Source organism: Saimiri boliviensis, chromosome 2 (genome assembly GCF_048565385.1).
Source record: "Saimiri boliviensis isolate mSaiBol1 chromosome 2, mSaiBol1.pri, whole genome shotgun sequence".
Classification (NCBI taxonomy): Eukaryota; Metazoa; Chordata; class Mammalia; order Primates; family Cebidae; genus Saimiri; species Saimiri boliviensis.
The window spans coordinates 30,768,531-30,781,530 of record NC_133450.1 but is presented as its reverse complement, the minus strand read 5'-3'; the positions used below and the strand labels follow the sequence as shown (position 1 = coordinate 30,781,530).

Here is a 13,000-nt window from a genome sequence, read left to right as displayed (position 1 = left end):
AAGGAGTTCGAGACCAGCCTGGCCAACATGGTGAAACCCTGTCTCTACTAAAAATACAAAAATTAGCTGAACATGGTGGCACATGGCTGTAACCTGAGCTACTTGGGAGGCTGAGGCATGAGAATCACTTAAACCTGGGAGGTGGAGGTTGCCATGAGCCAAGATTATTGTACCACTGCACTCCAGCCTGGGCAATAGAGTGAGATTCAATCTAAAAAAAAAAAAAAGAAAGAAAGAAAATAATGGAAAGAAAGTGCAATGGAGCGCCATTGCACTCCAGCCTGGGTAACAAGAGCAAAACTCCATCTCAAAAAAAAAAAGAAAGAAAGAACGTGCCTGATACACTGGCCTAGGATTCTACATCTGTGGGCGCTCAGGATGAGAGCACTTGGTGAGCACAGCTTGCAGGCTATACTCTGCTTCTGAGCCAAGGACAGTCCTTGCCTCTCCCAGGTATCCCTGAAGACAGATGCAACCTCAGATTGAAGCCTGGGCAAATCCAGCACTCCTACATCATCTACTCTGTGAGCCACAGTGAGGAAAGCTGCTCCAGAACATTTTCATCACTACCTACTTTTGCTCACTCCCCTACAATATGCCACACTACCCCAGGCCTGGCCAGCCTGGCCTAAGCCCACCATGCACTGGGTGATTTCCTTCCCTCTCCCCCTCACCATCCTGAATACATCCAAAGCTAGGGTGCTATTTTAAATCTTAAACTACTAACAGTTTGGCTGGTGTGACAGATTAAAGGCAGTGTAGACTCTTTGACCCACTTTCCATCTTTGACAATCCTGCCCCCTCCCGTGAATCTAGGCAGCAGACTCCAGGAGATGACAGCAGGGGTGCCAGTCTGCAATCCTAGGCCTTAAGAGATGGGCAGCTTCAGCTGGGCGCAGTGGCTCATGCCTGTAATCCCAGCACTTTGGAGGCCAAGGTAGGTGGATCACCTGAGGTCAGAAACTCAAGGCAAGCCTGGTCAACATAGTGAAACCCCATCTCTACCAAAAATACAAAAATTAGCTGGGCCTGGTGGCACATGCCTGTAATCCCAGCTGCTCAGGAGGCTAAGGTAGGAGAATTGCTTGAACCCGGGAAGCAGAAGTTGCAGTGAGCCGAGATTACACCACTGCACTCCAGCCTGGGCGACACAGTAAGATTCCATCTCAAAAAAAAAGAAAAAAAAAGAGAGAGAGAGATGGACAACTTCTATTTCTTGTCTCTTGGAACATTAGCTCCTGGAATCCTGACATCACTTAAGAAGTCCAGCTTCTTAAGTGCCAGAAAAACCACTGAAGAGGCCTGGAGAGTACAGAGAGGGGATGAGGCTCTGCTACACACAGCCTTCTCACTGTCCCTGCCAAGGCACCCAGCTTGTAAGTGAGGTCAGCTTGAGGTCAGCCTGGAGTCTTGAGACCACTCCAGCTGCCACCCTGGAATATCAGTTAGTAACTAGGGGAAATGCCACTTGAAGCTGAATAATCACCCCTCCTGACTTCTAGACCTAGATAGACATCTAAGATGCTTGTTTTCTTTTTTAATGTATTTTTCTTTTGAGATGGAGTTTCCTTCTGTATGTAACTCAAGCTGGAGTGCAGTTGCGTGATCTTGGCTCTCTGCAACCTCCACCTCCCAAGTTCAAGTGATTCTCCTGCCTCAGCCTCCTTAGTAGCTGGGATTACAAGGCCCGAGCCACCAAGCCCGACTCAAGATGGTTGTTTTAAGCCTATGCATTTTAAGGTAGCTTGTTACACAGCACTAGATGCTATGAGAGAATAGCCTCAGGAATAAACATGAAACTACTAAGGCATTCAGCAGAAGCAAGCAAATGGCGATTTGTAATTGATTCCTTACCACCCATCTCTATCTAGGTTGGCAAGCCTTTACAAAGTGGCAGCCCAGGGCACCCGAAACCCCTCAACCCAGATCTGCTACACCCAAGAGAAGCACCGCCAGGCCCACCTAGTGGTATGTCAATGGCTGTTACAACAGCTCCCAGAGTGTTCTGCACGGCCTCGCCCACCTTCCGAGCGATGAGCGTTCCGCCTTCATCGTCCCCCTGTGCCTCGGTAACATCTGTAGACGATAATAAGGGAAAAGCTGTCACCTCTAAGTCCACTCCCAAATGGAAAACTCAGGGAGCAATAGCAGAACGCTTCTGGATTCTGAACCCAAATACCACCGTGCCGTCCGGCAACCCCTGCAAAGGCCTGCGCTGCGGGTCAGGTCAGCCCAGACCCTGAAATCCGATGACATCTGTCAGTCCTTTATCTGCAACCTTCTGGGGATCCTTTATAACCTTCTTTAAGGCAGAAAGGTTCTCGGAGCAAAATCTAGTACCTTCTCAAAGGAGAAGACTGAACTAGAACCTTCTCAAAGGAGCAGCCTTTTCAGAACTCAGCTGCTATGTGTGTATTCCCTTCCCCCAGAAGCAGCTCTGCAGCTGGGAACGCGGGACAGGCTCGAGCCCTGAGGAACAGCAACCACAGGACGCTCTTAAGCAAGGAGCTTAGAGCCTGACTGGCCAAGACCCGAGGTAAGCGCTCTCACAAGGACGATGTAGTTAGGAGCGGAACTGGGGCATCTGGACATCCAGTTCCCAGTGCCAAGGAGGGAGGGTCTCCCCGCCACCCCTGCAGCTCCCAGGCCCCACATTACCTAACTGGACATTCCTGGCTTCATAGCAGTTGTCACACACCCGGACCGGTGCAGGGCCCCAGCCCCGCTCAGGCACTGGCCGAGTCTTTGATGAACAGCTGTCACAGAAGCCCTCCCCACAGGCTCGGCAGTGATGCTTCGTGTCGTTATCTTTAAAAGATGTCGCACATTTGTTGCAGCTCTGTTCCAAGCCCAAAACAAAACAGAGAGGCAGGTAGGTTATGACACGTCTGTTCAGCTGAGAAGTTGACCAGAGCTGGAACAACCAGAAACTAAGGCAGGTGGTGTTAGCTCAAGCTCAAGCAGGACAAAACTTTCTTTTTTTTTTTTTGAGACAGAGTATCGCTCTTATTACCCAGGCTGGAGTGCAATGGCATGATCTCGGCTCAACGCAACCTCCGCCTCCCGGGTTCAGGCAATTCTCCTGCCTCAGCCTCCTGAGTAGCTGGGATTACAGGCACGTGCCACCATGCCCAACTAATTTTTTGTATTTTTAGTAGAGAGGGGGTTTCACCATGTTGACCAGTATGGTCTCGATCTCTTGATCTCGTGATCCACCCACCTCGGCCTCCCAAAGTGCTGGGATTACAGGCTTGAGCTACCGCACCCGGCCTAGGACAAAACTTTCTAGTAAGAGTTATCCAGGCCGGGCGTGGTGGCTCACGCCTATAATCCCAGCACTTTGGGAGATAATCCCAGCACTGTGGGAGATAATCCCAGCACTTTGGGAGGCCGAGGCAGGTGGATCACGAGGTCAAGAGATCGAGACCATCTTGGTCAACAAGGTGAAACCCCGTCTCTACTAAAAATACAAAAATTAGCCGGGTGTGGTGGCGCGTGCCTGTAATCCAAGCTGCTCAGAAGGCTGAGGCAGGAGAATTGCCTGAACCCAGGAGGCGGAGGTTGCGGTGAGCCGAGATCGCGCCATTGCACTCCAGCCTGGGTAACAACAGTGAAACTCCGTCACAAAAAAAAAAAAAAAAAAAAAAAAAAGAGTTATCTGAGAGTGGAAAGGAAGCCTGGTGGGCAGCGAGTGTCCTTTCACTAAGTGTCTGGGTTAAAGCTGGGTGCTCTCTTGCTCTGGGTGCTGTAGCATTAATGGATCAAGCTGAGGATGACCCTAAATAACCTTTAAAGGCTCCTTTTCCCCAGATTCTCTATCTGCATCCTCACACATGTAAGTAATATTAATTGGCCACCAGTCAAGGAAACTATAATCCAAGAGAGAAAATACTTGCAGGAAAACACGACGAGAAATCAGTGGGCAAAGAGGGCACTGGCCTTCTCAATGACTCCTCCCCTTCCCCGTACTCGCAGGGCTCAATGTACTGGCAGAAATGTTTGCGTCTCCCTCACAGAGCAAGCTCAGCATAGGGCAAAGCAGCATTAAGCAGGATGGGCCGTGCCAGGGGTGTAAGGGCATTGTGCCACTCCATACCAGAATCTGGGAGTTGGGCCTCCAGTAGGCAGGGGCAATCTGGTCTGTCAGCCAGGAAGTCACAGCCTTGGTGGGTCCAAGGCTGAGCTCGGACACTGACTGAGCCATGAAGTTCATCCCGTCCAACAGGCGCTGGGCAGCGTTGTTGTTGTCCTTCAGAAACCCGTCAGTCTGAAATGAAAATGCAGGCTTCCATCATGCTGAGAAGGGAGTGAAAGGGAGGAGGAAGAGGGATGTCTGGTGAGTTGCCAACTCACTGTGGCCAACTCAGAACCATTAACTTCCTGGCAGGGAAAAATGCAGACCAAGATCCCTCTGGCTTTGTTCTCTTCCAAGCGACCATAAGACTTGACATGCAGCTGTTCAATTCAGGACTTACTAAGCCCATATAATACAGATGACACCTCTTCCAGGAGGCCCCCCACCACAGGCTGAGTTACGAACCTTTCCTCTTAGTTCTTCCAATACTTTGACATGTCTAGGAATCCTATTTCTGTGTGTCTTAAGTACAATATCCATTTATGTATCTGACTCCTTATCAAACTCTGAACTCCCCGACAATAACTCTTTTTCATTTTTGTATTTTGTAAAGTAACTAGCTCAATTCTGGGCACAAGGTACATAACGATGTGCGGTGAAATGAAAAAGGGAGGGAGGGAGGTGGGGGGGAGAGGGAGGGAGGGAGGGAGGGAGGAAGGAGTAAACACAGCAGGGTAGGCATCTGTATTCTCCTAATTTCAAGTACTGTGAGGAATGCAACCTGAGAGTACTCTACTGCGGTACTGTTTTCCTGGAATATAAACTATCTAACCACCTTTACTTTCTCACTATAAGACCACATTAAGTCCTTGGGACAAGATGCCATAAAACATTACGCCAAGGAGGTGGGCTCCAGCAATGAGACTACCATACAACAACAAATTTCAGTGGGCCTGAACACTGGGAAAAAAGAAGAGAAAAATAAGGAAATCTCCAGTTTTATGGTACCTACAGGATCCAGGAAAGCTCAGAAGGGACTTGCAGGTAGGATTCCTAGGCTGAATGGTGGCTTGAGGAATCACCAAACAAGGACAATGACACAGAGTAAAATTATTCCCTCAGTGAAAACTCACTTGTCTTTCTTCCATGAAAGGAAAAAGTTTTAGATTTGTTGTGATTTATGGACAACGCTAAGTGTGAACGCTGATTTAATGCAGAATGAAAGCATGATATCACTGCCTCATAAGCAGATTTGTATTTTTGACATCTGGAACTCAAAAGTCAAAGTAAGAAATCATTAAGGGTCTATAGGAATCCCACTTCCTAGAATATACTTCAAGAAAATTTCCTAAAACAAAAAATGGCTTTCTTACACAAAGATAGTCACTAGCATTTTAATGTTTTTTTTAAAAAGGTAGAAATAAAACTAAATAAAATAGTATTATAAGGGAAAAAAAAGAAAAAGGCATGTAAATTATCTGCATCTATAAAAACATATACATACGGAAAATGAATCAGTAGAATATGGGAAAATGTTTTATTTGCCAAAAGAGTAAACTATAGATTTTTATTGTATTTATTTAAAGTTGTACTTTTTTTTATTTATTTATTATAGAGATGGGGTCACACTATGTTGCCCAGGCTGGAGCTCAGTGGCTATTCACAGGCACGATGCCCCCCATAGTGATCAGCACAGGAGTTTTGACCTGCTCCGTTTCTGACCTGGGCCGGTTCACCCCTCCTTAGGCAACCTGGTGGTCCCCTGCTCCCAGGAGGTCACCATACTGATGCTGAACTTAGTGGGATGCCCGATCAGCATAGCTCACTACAGCCCAGAAATCCTGGGCTCAAGAAATCTGCCCACCTCAGCCTCCCAAGTAGCTGGGACTATAGGTACGTGCCACTGCACCCGGCTCAAGTTGTACTTCTAATATACATGCAAGAAGAAATAAAAACAACTAAAGGTCTAGAGAGCAAAAAAGCTCTCTAGATCATGCCTTTCCAAACCACCAACATTCTGAAATTCACAGTTAACCTTAATTTTAAACAAGTTCCAGTTTTCTACACACAAAAAACTGAACAACACAAGATAAAGGAAAACAGTTCTTACTCCAGGCCACACGTGCACAATCTCTGTCCGCACCACCGTATCCACAGGATCTTGGTTTCCAAACCAGTACTGCCGACTACGATAGACCACGCCACAGTTAGGACATTCGATCACATACCTACGAGGAAGGCAAATCAATACTGTTACCCTGCCAGGTGCCTGGGGAGACAAACACACCAGGAAACCTTTAGCCACATTGTTTAAACTCACCCAGACCAGGCATATTTTGCGAGACCCATCCAGGGAGAGTCCGTGGAAGCAGATGTTTTGGGCACTACGCTGACTTCCTCGCCTCTCTCATAGCAGGCCTGAAACAGGGAACACTCTGCTAGCTTATTTTTTGTCTTACGGTTTTTTCTTTTTTTTTTTTTTTGAGATGGAGTTTCGCTCTTGTTACCCAGGCTGGAGTGCAATGGCGCAATCTCGGCTCACCGCAACAGCCTCCTGGGTTCAGGCAATTCTCCTGCCTCAGCCTCCTGAGTAGCTGGGATTACAGGCACGCGCCACCATGCCCAGCTAATTTTTTGTATTTTTAGTAGAGACGGGGTTTCACCATGTTGATCAGGATGGTCTCGATCTCTTGACCTCGTGATCCACCCGCCTCGGCCTCCCAAAGTGCTGGGATTACAGGCGTGAGCCACCGCACCCGGCCTTGGTTTTTTCTTTTTTAGTAGATATGGGGGGTTTTACTGTGTTGCCCAGGCTGGTCTCGAACCCCTGGGCTCAAGCCATCTGCCCGCCTCAGCCTCCCAAAGTGCTAGGATTACAGATGTGAGCTGTCATGCCTAGCCTTCTGCTAGCTTTTCCTATGTACACCACACCCCTACATCCATCCCGACTCTCCACAAACCATACCAGCTGAGAGTTTCAGACGGTGAGTTTAGCACCTCAGAAGAAAGGTCATTCCTCTAGAGAAGCCAGTGCCTCGAGTGGTAATGAACTGAGTGTGCGTCCATCCCAGGCCCCAAAACTGAGCTTTAAATTATGTATCTGTTACAGACAGGAAGGCAATCCAAAACTAGTTTCCTAAAGAGCACTTCTGCTCTTAAGAATGAATGTTCGATGTAAATGACCCTTACATACAAGCTCAACAGAACGAGGAGAAAATTAGCTTAAAACAGTGAACAAAGGGACCCTCACGAATGAAGACATGTGAATGCTTTTTGTCAGAGCTGGAGAGAGGTTCCAGAAATATTCCACTTGAATATCAAATACTTTGGCATGCAGCCATGGATGGCCCCAAGATGGTCTTGCCAAAGAGAGAGAGAGAGAGTGGTCAGCAAGCCCGCTGCTGAAGCAGGCAGGAGCTCAGAGGACTCACCTTGCAGGTATAGACTCGGTTGTCATACTGGTGGGAGTATCTGCAGCGGCTCTGGGCTTCATGAGGCACTCCTTCCTTCCCATGATTCATGCTGTTCTTACATCCAACCCTGAATGAAGCCCAAAGACTGACAATGAGATGGCTAAAGAAGCCAGTGCCACTTACACAGAACAGTCTGACCCTGAGCCAGGCACAAGGCCAAGACCAGACTTTGATTACTAACTGGGCCTCAGATGCTGAACACAGAAAGGGTAGCTGGAAACCCACATGCCTCTGTGTTACACTTGCAATCAACAGCACTACAGAGGTACAGCAACTACTATCCTTATATGAGAACAGAGGGGGAAAAAGACATCTCAGCTGGGCGCGGTGGCTCACGCCTGTAATACCAGCACTTTGGGAGGCTGAGGGGGGTGGATCACTGGAGGTCAGAAGTTCAAGACCAGCCTGGCCAACACGGTGAAACCTTGACTCTACTAAAAATACAAAAATTAGCTGGACATGGTGATGGGCACCTGTCGTCCCAGCTACTCAAGAGGCTGAGGCAGGAGGAGAATCCCTGGAACCCAGGAGGTGGAGGTTGCAATAAGCCGAGATCATGCCACTATATTCTGGCCTCAACAACAGAGCCAGACTCTGTCTCAAAAAATAAAAATAAAAAATCTTGGAGAAACTACCTGTCCCCTCAGCAGAAATGGAGGAGCCAGAAGATACAAACTTGACCAGAGAGAGGAAACCTGAACAGCTCTCAGAAAACTCAAAAAATCCAAACAAGATGAAATGGAAAGTTTACCAAGAACAGGCTGCCAAGATGCAAACGAAAACCAATCCCAAAAGTTGGCAATGCATTAAGGGGAGGCTTAGTCTGAACGAGAAAGCCTTCCAAATGAACAGTGAGCTCTGCCATCCTGACAATGCAGAAACAGAGATCAGGACTTTAGAATTTCACTGTGATAAAAGGGAAAGTTCCAGAAATCCTGGGAGGCTCACAATGGGAAAGCAATGATCCAACAGTGCTTAAGCCTCTCGTGCTGGGCTCATGGGCGTGCAAAAAAGGTAAGTCACACTGGCAACTAACATCCCTCTCCTCTTTCCAAGCTGAACTCTCCAAGATAATCCTGAGTTCTCCCTTGCCCAGGCTGTATAATACAACATCCTTTTTTCACCAAGGCCAGAGGTGATTCCGCATGCAGCACGTGGCCTACGGGGCTCAAAGCAAAATGGCCATTCATAACAGATGTAGGTCAGGTCTACTCCTGTAGAAGGCAAATGTGCAGGACGGGGGCACTGGTTCTGGTAGGAGCAAAGACAATTTGGTATTGAAGGGAGGTGGGAGGAACTGTCTAAGGACATGGAGACTGCCATCTGACTTCCACATACTGCATTTAAATCCCCTGGGGCCCATCAGACAAGTCACCAGACTGATTTAATAGCCATCAACAGTTCAAACTAATCCAGTGATCCTCAAAGGGTGGTCCCCGTAAACAACATCAGCATCACCTGAGAATTGAATAATTTATTAAAATGCAAACTCCCGGGCCCTACCTCAGACCTACTGAATTACAAACTGTGGAGGCAGGGCCCAGCGATCATGCTCTTCAGCTTTTTCTGATGCTTCCTGAAATTTGCAAATCACTGCTCTAACTCTAACAAAGTGCAGTCCACAGACCAGCAGCACAGGTATCACTAGGGAGCTTGACAGAGATGCATAATCTCAGGCCTCAGCCAGACCTGATTCAGAATCTGCATTTTAACAGAATCTCAAGGTGATGCTTATGCGTATGGAAGTTTCAGAAGCACTGCCCCAACTCATTGTCCTCAACTGAGGCTGCACTTTAGAATCCTCTGAGGAGCCTCTTTTTTTTTTTTTTTTTTTTTGAGACGGAGTTTCGCTCTTGTTACCCAGGCTGGAGTGCAATGGCGCCATCTCGGCTTACCGCAACCTCCGCCTCCTGGGTTCAGGCAATTCTCCTGCCTCAGCCTCCTGAGTAGCTGGGATTACAGGCACGTGCCACCATGCCCAGCTAATTTTTTGTATCTTTAGTAGAGACGGGGTTTCACCATGTTGACCAGGATGGTCTCGATCTCTTGACCTTGTGATCCACCCGCCTCGGCCTCCCAAAGTGCTGGGATTACAGGCTTGAGCCACCGCGCCCGGCTGAGGAGCCTCTTAAACATACCCATGCAGAGGCCCTATACGCAACCCGTTAAATTCGAATCCCAGGAGGTGGTGCCTGGCCTCAAGAATTTTGAAAGCTCCCCAGAAAATTCTAATGTGCTCTAAACACCTGCCCTAATAGTGAAAGAAATCACCTGGGACCAACACCTACACATAGTGCTTTGCACGGGGTGGGGCGGGGAACGGACTCAAATATCAGTTGAATAATTGGAATACTATGAATAAGTGACTGAATGCTCTGGTAGAAGAAACACAGAAAAACAAGCAACCCAAAGTTTTCGGTCCCAAAAACCTCCCAAATCAGAGCCAGTCAATTTCACATCTCTATCATTTGGAATTTCCAGGAGATTCTTCACAACCATGTGTCCGTGAAGCTCTTGCTACCTCAAAAGTGTGGTTCCCAGACCACCGGGATCTTGTGGGAACTTGCAAGTGCACCACTTTGGACAATTTAAATCACAACCTGTAACTTGGCAAGTGCCCAGGGGATTTGCAAACACACCAAAATCTGGGAAACACCACTCAAAAGGTTCTATTCCCAAGGTATGGGGTGGGGAGGGCCTGACTTACCCACAGCTGAGGCATAAGGAGGAGCAGGTGAAGTACTCATCTGGAAAAAAGGAGCTATGTGCCATCTGGTCATCAGGGATCTCACCGCTAAAGCGGTCGCTCAGGGCCTGCCAAGGAGGGAAGGTGACATATAATGGCACTCAGGAGACAGCTCCGCACTTGGGCCCCCCACTGCAGCTACCATACAAGCACCACAGGCACAGAGGAAATCCAGTACCCTTGACCTTTTTGACCCAACTCACATCATTCCTTACCACGGGAAACCTTGGAAGGAACCAGCCCCTTCCCCAAGAGGTCAAGATAAGCAAAGTTACTGCTCCCCCTAATTGCCTTGCAGGTTATAAACACCTCACACCACTCAGTCTTTTATTCAAGACCACCACAAATAATGACGAATGCCCATTTCATTTATGTGAGGCTGGGACCAAGAAACCAAGCCTCACGAGGATGGCTCCTCTTTCAGCCATGGGCAGAGCTCAGATGTGATCTGTGAGTTTTCTGAGCTTCTATCCCAGCTATAACCACAGGCACTCAATTGGTGTTTACTAGGCCACAGACAAGCTCAAAGTGGGAAAATGTCACCAGAAAAAAAAAAAAAAAAAAAAAAAAAAAAACAAGAATTATTATAGTGTTTAGCAGTCATTTATCAACCTATCAACACCCAAATACCCATGATCCAAAGGACAGCAAATGGCCAAAATCAATACCAAGAAGAAAACATATCCACAAAGCGAACTGAAAATTTTAGGTTGAAATGTAGCTTCCGCTCCTAATCCTATCTTGACTTATTATTAGATATTGAAAGTATTCCTCAACCTAATTACAGAAAGGGGCTTTCCACACTTTAAAAATCAAGTATATGTTGCTCCAAGCTTCTAACTTTCAGTCTAGTCCCAATGTGAAGAGACAGGCATTATTCAAGGGACAATAAGGGAAAGTGGCCTAAACACAAGGACAAGATGTTACTTCCTTTAGTAAAATGGCAGAAGATAATTTTAAGATGAGATCTGGAAAAAAGGAAGGTCAGGTTTTAAACTAAGAACAATGAGGGGCTGGGTGCAGTGGCTCACACCTATAATCCCAGCACTTTGGGAGGCAGAAGTAGGCCAGATCACAAGGTCAAGAGATCCAGATCATCCTGTCCAACACGGTGAAACCCGTCTCAACTAAAAATACAAAAATTAGACGGGCGTGGTGGCACCCACCTGAAGTCCCAGCTACTCAGGAGGCGGAGTTTGCCATGAGCCAAGATCGTGCCACTGCACTTGAACCTGGACAACAGAGCAAGACTCCATCTCAAAAAAAAAACCAAAACAATTAGAACTTCTTGCGCAAGGTTCCTTTTCCTATTTCCAATGTAATCTTACCACCAGGAGTTGCAAACCCAAGTGCCTACAAAGGCACGTAGTATCACCATTGAGTCAGGTCAGCCAAAGGACCAGAATAGTGTCAAGGAGTGAGTCAAACTCAAGATACACAACTCCCCTGAGGCCATTCTCACTCAGGTCCTGCAAGGCTACTGCAGAGGCCCAGAACACCGTCTGTCAGTGATGGCTGACCAAGCGGCCACACTGGACTTCAGACAACAAAAAAATGGTCTGACAAATAATGTGTAAGTCCTATACTTCTTGGGGGTACTTTGATAAAGAGTGAAAACATGAAGACCTTGAAAGACTATATGAATGAATATACATAAATGCTGAGAATAAATGAGAAGCAAGGCAAGTGAAATCGAAAGTTGGCCTGTACATCTCAGCCAAATTAATTATACATCTCAGACAAATTAACTAACAAATTAACACTCCTATACAGCGTTCTCCCCTCTCCTACTTCTACATGTGACCCATTCTTCAGGGATGTTTTTGGTCTCACCTCTTCCAGTGAAGCCACTCCAACCACATCACTCTCTTCTCTGAAGGCCTGCTGTGCTCAATACAAAACTTGTTATTAAGCAATCAGGCAATGATGCAAAGCTATGGGCCTCCTGTATTTCATCTCCAGGACCAGATCATAAATACTGTCAAAGCAGCTTCCTACCTTTGCATCCTCCTCCAAATCCTCGCAAAGGTCCTTACAGGTACTCAACTACAACTGCTGGGATAAGTGCCCCAGCACCAGCTCCCCTTCACAAACCAACCCCTGCCCTCCTCTCCTGGCCCTGCCCTTGCCCTAGGCTTCCTTCATCCCATGCCCAAAGGTCCTCTCAAATTTAAAGCTAACTACTCCCTAACCGGCCACATGATCGATAACTCTCCAGGCTGTTTCTCAAACAGATATGTACAGAACACTCTGGGGACTCCTGATGGGAAAAGAGAGCTTTTTCTGGAGACAGAGTCTCACTCTGCAACCCAGGCTGGAGTGCAGTGGCATGTTCACAGCGCACTGCAGCATCACCATCCCAGGCCCCAGCAATCCGCCTGCCTCAGCCTCCCACGTAGCTGGGACCACAGTCGCATACCACCATGCCCCAATAATTTTTTATTTGTTTTATATTTTGCTTGTTTTGTTATTGAGACAGAGTGTCGCTCTGTTTGTTACCCAGGCTGGAGTGCAGTGGTGCGATCTTGGCTCACTGCAACCTCTGGGTTCAAATGATTCTCCTGCCTCAGCCTCCAGAGAAGCTGGGATTACAGGCCTCCACCACCACGTCTGGCTTTTTTTTTTTTTTTTTTTTTTTTTTCAGTAAAGACAAGGTTTCACCATGTTGGCCAGGCTAGTCTCAAACTCCTGACCTCAAGTAATCCT

General features: G+C 47.3%; 2 protein-coding genes across 3 annotated transcripts in view; one reads left to right on the top strand and one right to left on the bottom strand.

Moving 5' to 3' along the window:
- DCAF4 (DDB1 and CUL4 associated factor 4) overlaps window positions 1–2,664 on the top strand; it is a 55,279-nt gene extending 52,615 nt beyond the window's left edge. Inside the window, exons 14-15 of one of the 2 annotated variants that reach the window (XM_010335243.3) lie at window positions 1,872–1,968; window positions 2,430–2,664. In XM_010335243.3, the coding sequence (XP_010333545.1) occupies window positions 1,872–1,966 (95 nt within the window). In that variant the 3' untranslated portion in view covers window positions 1,967–1,968; window positions 2,430–2,664. Of the gene's footprint in view, window positions 1–1,871; window positions 1,972–2,429 lie in introns of those variants that run through there. The other variant, XM_039468859.2, reaches the window with a different exon arrangement.
- ZFYVE1 (zinc finger FYVE-type containing 1) overlaps window positions 1–13,000 on the bottom strand; it is a 56,660-nt gene that overhangs the window by 2,546 nt on the left and 41,114 nt on the right. The window contains exons 5-11 of the mRNA XM_039468857.2: window positions 10,256–10,362; window positions 7,507–7,615; window positions 6,396–6,493; window positions 6,186–6,303; window positions 4,097–4,267; window positions 2,659–2,839; window positions 1,963–2,076 (exon numbers count right to left, since the gene is read on the bottom strand). Coding sequence (XP_039324791.1) covers window positions 1,963–2,076; window positions 2,659–2,839; window positions 4,097–4,267; window positions 6,186–6,303; window positions 6,396–6,493; window positions 7,507–7,615; window positions 10,256–10,362 — 898 coding nt within the window. The remainder of the gene's footprint in view (window positions 1–1,962; window positions 2,077–2,658; window positions 2,840–4,096; window positions 4,268–6,185; window positions 6,304–6,395; window positions 6,494–7,506; window positions 7,616–10,255; window positions 10,363–13,000) is intronic.